Source organism: Lycium barbarum, chromosome 10, assembly GCF_019175385.1.
Source record: "Lycium barbarum isolate Lr01 chromosome 10, ASM1917538v2, whole genome shotgun sequence".
Lineage (NCBI taxonomy): Eukaryota > Viridiplantae > Streptophyta > Magnoliopsida > Solanales > Solanaceae > Lycium > Lycium barbarum.
In genome coordinates, this window is record NC_083346.1 from 18,183,350 (window position 1) to 18,191,269 (window position 7,920).

The following is a 7,920-nucleotide window of genomic DNA, read 5'->3' on the forward strand; positions in this document are numbered from 1 at the left end:
CCATTAAGTATTCAACATGGCTTCTAAACGTTCATGTCCGTAGCAAATTAAGCAAATCGCCGTTACTAGCCGTTTTATCGCCAAATACTCACACGCTTGTTTTCCGCTATCAAATATACATCAAGATCCAAGCACATATCCTATACCCGCGTACAAATTCAATTGGTTTCCCAATTTCGGGGAAAACAGAACATGGTTTTGTTTTCTTACCTAAAACGATTCGGGGAATTGAGTGGAATTTGCTAGTTTAACACAATGCTATTGCCAATTTATTTTCATTTTTGAAATTTGTTATGATCTACAACGATTGAAGGTCTTTTTAGCCTTTTAAAAATAGCAATGATGATTAACTTAGCTTATTTTAGTCGTTGATTCAAGATTTAGGGGTTTCTTATTTGAAATAAAAGGTGAAGTAGTAAAAGTTAGAGGAGATAAAATATAATGTACTTTTATATTTAAGGTAGAATATATAGATAAATACTTAAACTTGACCTCCATTATTTTCCTCATTTTTCGTAACAAGAAAGAAGAGAAAACCACTCAGAATATTCAGTCCATATTGTCAACATTCCCAGCAGTTCTTAATCGTCAAGAAAAACCAATTCTTGATTTCGTCATCCCAAAGGCGAAACGATCAATGCCAAAAGTACGGCCAAGAAAAGTTACTAAACAATTCTTATGCAATACTGGCGAATTGATGATCAAGAAAGCTGTGGAAAATAATTCTGAAGAACAAGAACACAGAGTTAAGGCTGATGATGAAAGGAAAAACAGTGTGTTCAAATTCAATTGGGGTCCTGGTTTACGCGATCTAGAATTCTTCCGTCGCAAAAAGTTTCAAAAGCATGAAAAGAAAGAAAACAGCCTAAAGGGCCCTGATGATAGGGAAAACAAAGTGTCTAAACTCACTTGGAGGTTTACTGCTAATTTTGCATTTGGAAATCCAAAAAGACGAAAAAGATCACAAGACGTAGCCAACGACGTCCCACTTGGTTTCAACAATCAAGAACAGTACTTGTTGAAAGAAAAATTGGTTGGAAAATCAGGAAAGCATGAAGAGGATGTCAAAGAAGAGGCTACAAGACAAAAGAAGAAGGCGAAGAGGAACATTATTGGTGTAGCTGAAGCCCCTCTTATTATCAACAAAAAACAAAGAGAATTGCCTATTGAATTCAAGAACGTGATTACTGAGATTGGGGGTTCACTTGAATCACTTAAATTGGTCATTGTGAAAAGACTATTCCAGAGTGATGTTAAACGAGCAGAGGGAAGGCTTTCAATCCCTCTAAACAAGATAACTGAGTTTCTTGAGCCAGGAGATCATTTTCTTAGTCCAGATGAAGATGCACGTTTGGATACTCGCAATGGGGGCAAAATGTTTACGATGAGAGTAACGTTGATTGAGCCTTCTCGTCGAATAAGTAAAATCAATCTGAGAAAATGGCATATGAACAAAGATAATGGGAAAAGAAATTCAAGTTATGTGTTGGTTACAGACTGGAATGAGGTGACAAAAAGGAACGCTTTGAAAATTGGTACTCCGGTGCAATTGTGGTCATTTAGAATGGGTCCTGACTTGTGTTTTGCACTGGTTAAACCTCAAGATTGAAGTTAAGTTAAGTAGTATATATTAGTATTTAGCATATTTTCTATTCATTCTTTACTTTGCAACAGGATTTACATGTTTAATCTTTATCGAGCTATTTGAAGGAATTCTTATCTCTGTTCTTATGTATTAGTACTAGTTAAAGTATTAGTTATTACAGTTATATATTAGTATTAAGCATATTTTCTATTCATTCTTTACTTTGCAACAGGATTTACATGTTTAATCTTTATCGAGCTATTTGAAGGAATTCTTATCTCTGTTCTTATGTATTAGTACTAGTTATTACAAATTATTTGTTCAGTTTAAAGTACTCAAAAGTTCGAAGATGTGACACTATAATGTTTCTGGACTGATATATCACACTTAAGTTTTCTCTTTATAAAACTGTCTGTGAAGTGAAATATTACTTGAGGATATCCTTACGGAAGAAAGACACTTTTATGACTAGTTGAGAATATGAAAAATATGAAATTCTAGAATAAGGTTTTTTTTTTTTTTTTGTCTCTTGGGACTGTAAGATCTATTTAAGAGAAAAGTCTTCTTTAGCAGGGTTTTTACCATACTCAGGGCTCGAGAAATGTAAGAGCATTATTTCTCAAATTATTGTCTAGTTCAATTTCAAGACATAATGAGAATTATAAGTCTTTTCTGCCAGGATGCCAAAGAAAGAAAAAGAAAAAGGAATTGATTTGGGTTAAATGAAAAATAATACTCCCTTTAGGTACCGAAAATTATGGTGGTATGAGTTTACCTTCAGTGCAGAGTGTATAGATTTTCATAGCATCACGTCAAGTTGATTTACAATAACAGGTAAAAAAATTATAATACTCCTGATATGGTACCATTGAGATAGAGTAATAACGTACTATAGCTAGTTAAATTGAACTAATAATATAAAAAAATTACACTGTGAACATATATGACTTGAATCAAAATTATTAGTAGGACGTTAAAACTGTATTGAACTCTACCGTAGAAACCTTCTCTTAATTGAACCAACAACTGCGAAATACTAACAATACAAGTCTGAGATATTAGGAAAAATAAAATAAAAAACGAAATCCATGCTGAGAAGGTATAGAGATAATGGCAACTATTAAGGTTTAGAGTTCTTCCTCATACTAAACACACGATAGAATCCTCCTCATTCTATAAAACCCTCTGCGCTTTGTCTTTCCTTGTCTTAGTTACGTCAATACTAAAATTTATTCCAATCTCTTCTTCTTTGTTTTCTACTGTTTTGTTTATTCGACCAACACAAAATGATCTACGCAATCCTGAGTGTAGATGATTTTTTGGGCATGAAATTTGAGCACAACATGAGTGAATGGACTATTTGTCGGCTGTGTCCGAAGTTGCAGGGTTAAAATCCATGTTCGGAGAGGAAGACAACTTAATCGCGAGCAAGACAAAGTGTTCTGTATCAAGAAAGAAGAAAGAATCATTCCCAGCAGTTCTTGATAGTCGAAGAAAAATCAATTCTTGATCTCGTCATTTTAAAGGGGAAACGATCAATGCCAAGAAAAGTTACTGACCTATTCTTGTGCAGTGGTGGCGAATTGATGATCATGAAAGCTGTGGAAAATAATTCTGAAGAACAAAACCATAAAGGCTGATAATAGGAAAACAGACTGATCAAAATCAATTGGGGTGCTGGAAAAAAAATACATGCTTTATGTTCTCTAGTTACCTTTGTCAAGCATCTATTATCAAGGCAATCCTTTTGCTTCTCACAATCGATTACTAAAAATACACCCCTGTATAGTTTTTATAAACTCAAAGTAGGACTAATATTCTACAAATATGAATCTAACATTGGGTGATGCTCGGGGGAATTGTTTCATCTGCTCTTCCATCATTTGTGTATCCGCACAATGAAGAAACTCATGCGGAATCATCAACATGGTGATTTTCTCAAGTACAGGTGCAGATGCCAAAATAAACTTCATAAACTCCATTTGCATCTTAGCACCTTTAAAGTAACACATCTCCACTTTTTGAAGCAGCTTCGCAGCACCAAATGAGGTTATTGATTGGGCTTCTAAGAATTCTACAACTGGTTCCACAACATCGGGCACTGAGTCCTAGAAAACATTCGAGGAATGGTTAGACGAGTTCAGATGAAGAAACCATATTTAACGAGAAAAGGAGAATGCTTACACAATCCATTGAAAGCTCCTGTAACTTAGGACAGTTTGTGATCAAGTAAACAGCACCAGAAACCTCCTCAACATTTCTTAAAGTTGTGACAGAAAATTCGAGAGATTTGACATTGTTCAGAGCAGTCGGGGGACTCTTTGGTAAACCTCCCATGGTTAAGTACTAGAAACAAACAAAAAATTCGTTAACGATATGAATCATTTGGTAATGATCGATATACAAAAATGTACAATACCTCTAATGTTGAACCGCATATATCCAACGTCTGTAGTGAAGGCATGTAATGGAAGAACTTTGTAACATTAGAAGAAACAGGTGGTGATGGATCTGGAAAAACATCGAGCAACACTATAGTAACTTCTCTAAGCACAGGGGCATTCTTGAAGCAAATGGACTTAAATCTTCCAGAAAAGTGAAAGCATTTGAGATTAGGGGCATCAATCTCAAGAATGTCAAAGCCTCTGCACCAACTCAACCTCAATCGTTCAAGCAACGGGCATTTGGAAATGAGAGACGGAACAAAAATGACATCATGAAGATAAAGATTAATAAGCTTCACAAACCCTTTGAAACCGGGTGGAGGGTGGAACAAGCATAGCTTAAGTTCCAAATGCCTTAGTTGCTGGCATGTAAAAAGCTGATAAGGTAAATGATATGCGTTGCCTGAGCCTATGCGAAGGGTGAATTCCTGGACATCTTTCTTTGATAAGAAGCGTATCCAGTGATTAATATCAAGACAACTCATCAACTGAGGACCTTGGATTCTACTACCTTGAAGTCTAAACTTCAGCATTGGTCCTTCATGGAGTAGTAGGACTTGGTAAATGATTGTCTTGGCTTCTTGATTGTCTTTGCAAGATCTGAAAAATTCATCATCAAAATCAAGTTCTTTACGTGTTACCCAATTGTACCGCCAGTTTTTTGACAAGATACTGGTCTTCACTGCATCTTTCAAAGACAAGCACCCTAGAATTCCATCCAGAACATTACAAGGCAAATTGCTAATTTTATCTACACCAGATCCCCGAGCAGTCTTCATGGTCTGATACAACAAAAATATCCAAATTCTCAATTAATAAACATTTTCAACTGCATAAAAATTTATCATTTTACCTATGTCAGAGAGACAAAATAATGATACACAAAAGAATGTAGATCAGAGACAGCATTGGTGGAGGCAGGATAATCAAGGGAGTTGAAAAACAAAATGCTCTCGGGGATTCAACAATGTATATATCCACATAGAAAGATATTTCACCTATGCACAGAACAAATTTTTTGCCAAAGGGGGAATATTCAGACAAAATCCCTTCAGTAAACTTCACCTGGCAAAACACCGGTAGTATCGGCAAGGCGAGCCCATTAAGTCCTACTAAGGATTCATTACGCTTCTCAATATTAAGCCCACCAACCTGTTGAAGGCTAGTGTAAGGATTTTCTTTCTTGCATCAGCCAGGATTCCTCAGTCTTTGTGCTTGAGGAAAAAGTTGTTACATCATTTTTTTGGATAAAACTTCAGAGAGCAAAAAGCTGTTACTTTCTTTTTTCTTTCCAGTTGAACTGACAGTTCACCAACATTTCTCATAGTCATGAGCCTGCCCCATTAACAAATAACTTCCAAAGATAGAAGTAAAATATACTCTAGTTTTAGTAGAAAAAGGAGACTTAGAAGAGCAAGTGTTTGATAAGAAACAGACTTATATGGCCAGGGTTGTGTTTCCAGTATATCTGTAAAGGCAAAGGAATGGCAAGTCATGAAACATTTTACATAAAGACAGGAAGCAATATTGAAGTCATATTCAGGAAACATTCATACAAGTTTCAGCTCCACCACCACATCCACTTTCAATTTTTTAGATTTGCTGGCTTGAAGAGTCTCAGGTTTTGGGCTAAAACTGCCTAGCGTTATCTGGTCTAAGTAAGTTGGTGTGATAATTTACTATGGTTTTCCTTGAAGCTTTCAGTTGTATTTGTTTGTCCTTAAAAATTATCGAAGAATGTATGAGTAAGAAAAGTGTAGCAGCTTATTTTTTTGAGAAGAAATGTGAAGCAAATCATTAAGCAGGAGAATATGAATGAGCATTGCCCGATTGCTTCAAAACAAACAAGAACTAAAATTTTAGACTAGAAGAAGACATGTTTTAGCGGCTCATATTCCAAACAATAGCATTTCCCTACCTGTCAAGACAAGAACTTGACAAGGACCACAAGTACATGTACAACTCTTATCAGACCTAGCTATACTGGAATCTTATACCTTTCTTATTCTTTTGTTAAGTTCACCAATGGAAGAAAACATTTGCAGTTAATTGAGTTATAAGCGAACAACAATCAGAAGCAGGATAAATCCCTATTTGTTCTTCTAAAATAGTTATGTAATACTTGAGCAGATTTGACCAAACAATAAAATGCTTAAATTTGGATGGCTTAGGCAGTGAGAATATAGTTCTAGGGGTACAACTTCTATTTTAACATTAGGGGTCATCCAAATTCACACTTATCTTGCATAAAAAAATTAGACGGGATTCAGGAGTATCTAACACAATCAAACCAATTTAATTACATGATCAACATTGTCAAGGCATGAGCACAAACGGATATACTTCTTTCAAAACACCTAACTTATTCCTACTTAATTTTAGCAAATCTGATTCTTATCAATTTAATTACAACAACGAGATGGGTCATTGGTCCTAAAGAAGCTATCGAAAAGGTTACAAAACAAACACCAAATGTTGAGAAAAAACATGGATTAATTGAAACAATATTTGAGTTTGAGCCATACGATTCAAAAATTCCAGCATACCAATGGATAAAAAACACCAAAACAAGAAATCATACTTTAGCTTCACCCTTCTCGAATGATGAGGCAGAGACTGGTAAAACCTTAAGATATGGAAATGGACAAGAAACTTAAGTTCAAATGATATGAACTTCCCAGCATATTGCAAAAGGAAGCAAGACTCAAATTTCAAATTTCGAACATGGTGCAGGTTGCAAGAAACAGCACTTGTGTGGTATAAATTTCAACCAAGAAATCAAATATCATGACGGAAGTGAGACTAGACCGCATATCCAAAATAAATTTCAGCAAACAAAATATTTTAAAGGCATAGCAATTAGAATAAGTTAACTTCCAAATGCATCAAACTGGTGCCATATCAACAAAAACCATATCTAGTTGAATTTCTTTGAATAAGCAAAAAGGGGTAGCAAAACTCTTATTCAATTCTCTATACACAATTTTTGATTCTGAAAAGATAAATATGGCATCATTGTGTATTTCAAAATACTCAAAGAACCTTCATTCACACTAAAAAATATCAGATTCCAGAGAAAAAAATATCAAGAAAGTTGCAGACCCATAACACACAACATATAATTTCAGAATCTTGAGTGGAATATGCAATCACCAAAATGACTAAAATCCCAAAGAGTAACTTTCAACTTACTAGCAAAAGGGATGGTCAACACTGAGAAGGTTTAGGATTCCTGTTCAAGATGACTAAAATTCCAAAGAATATCAAATGAGTCAGAAATATGAGTCTCGCTAACTTCTTGTTCAAGAAAAAGATTTTTTTTTTATTCCTGTACAATATCAAATGAGTCTTGGCTAACCTTCTTGTAAAACCCAAAAGGGTTTAGGATTTAAGAACACAATCTGCGAATACTTGAAAAGAGAGAAGAACGTCTTCTGTGTTCTTCTTTTTTACTTTCTTTGTTTACTTAACTTTTAGTTTTAATTGTGTAATTTTCTTGTGACATAAAAAGAGGGGGAAAAAAATCAACGTCTAATTGCTTTTATTTTATTCCTTGAGAAATTTTGGCAAATTGGCTAATAAAATCCTTCAAACTAATTCATTTTTTTTTCTTTTAAAAAAGTGAGAAGTCTTTTATTTTTATTTTTTATAATGGTTTCTCATTAACTTTTTAAATTACGCATTTAAAAAATTGTGCACTTATACTATGTGATTTGTAGTAACTTTATATAGAAAGAAATGTGTGATAACGCCCAAATCCACTCCTCAAAGAGAAAGTGTACACAGTCATATGCAATATAATTTACTCAATTATGAGTCGGGATCGAATCCCATAGAGAACAATATGAAGGCAATCAAGCAGATAAGGAATTTTCACTTTCTACACTAAGC

The 7,920-nt window shown here is 34.5% G+C and overlaps 2 protein-coding genes across 6 annotated transcripts; one reads left to right on the forward strand and one right to left on the reverse strand.

Annotated features, from left to right (window-relative positions):
* The first annotated feature begins 697 nt into the window (after positions 1-697).
* On the forward strand, positions 698-1,609 carry LOC132612796 (B3 domain-containing protein At1g05920-like). The gene has a single exon (XM_060326885.1). It carries the CDS (start codon positions 698-700, stop codon positions 1,607-1,609), a length of 912 nt encoding a protein of 303 aa, XP_060182868.1.
* A 1,619-nt stretch (positions 1,610-3,228) lies between these two features.
* Positions 3,229-7,532, reverse strand: LOC132614946 (F-box/FBD/LRR-repeat protein At1g13570-like). Of its 5 annotated transcripts, XM_060329493.1 has the most exons (6): positions 7,388-7,529; positions 7,222-7,274; positions 5,095-5,497; positions 4,005-4,811; positions 3,770-3,931; positions 3,229-3,693 (listed from the first exon to the last, which is right to left on the reverse strand). In XM_060329493.1, exons 4-6 carry the CDS (start codon positions 4,806-4,808, stop codon positions 3,397-3,399), a joined length of 1,263 nt encoding a protein of 420 aa, XP_060185476.1. In that variant the 5' UTR covers positions 4,809-4,811; positions 5,095-5,497; positions 7,222-7,274; positions 7,388-7,529; the 3' UTR covers positions 3,229-3,396. The 5 variants fall into 5 exon arrangements, with proteins under 5 accessions (XP_060185476.1, XP_060185475.1, XP_060185474.1 ...); XM_060329492.1 differs by lacking the exon at positions 5,095-5,497; XM_060329491.1 differs by having other exon boundaries at positions 7,222-7,516.
* Between the last annotated feature and the right edge of the window lie 388 nt (positions 7,533-7,920).

Coding starts and splice junctions, on each gene's coding strand:
- LOC132614946 (XM_060329494.1), bottom strand. CDS start 4,808: ATGAAGACTGCTCGGGGATCTGGTGTAGATAAAATTAGCAATTTGCCT. Junction 3,932..4,004: donor TATGCGGTTCAACATTAGAG/GTATTGTACATT, acceptor GTTTGTTTCTAG/TACTTAACCATGGGAGGTTT. Junction 3,694..3,769: donor AGGAGCTTTCAATGGATTGT/GTAAGCATTCTC, acceptor AATGTTTTCTAG/GACTCAGTGCCCGATGTTGT.
- LOC132612796 (XM_060326885.1), top strand. CDS start 698: ATGATCAAGAAAGCTGTGGAAAATAATTCTGAAGAACAAGAACACAGA.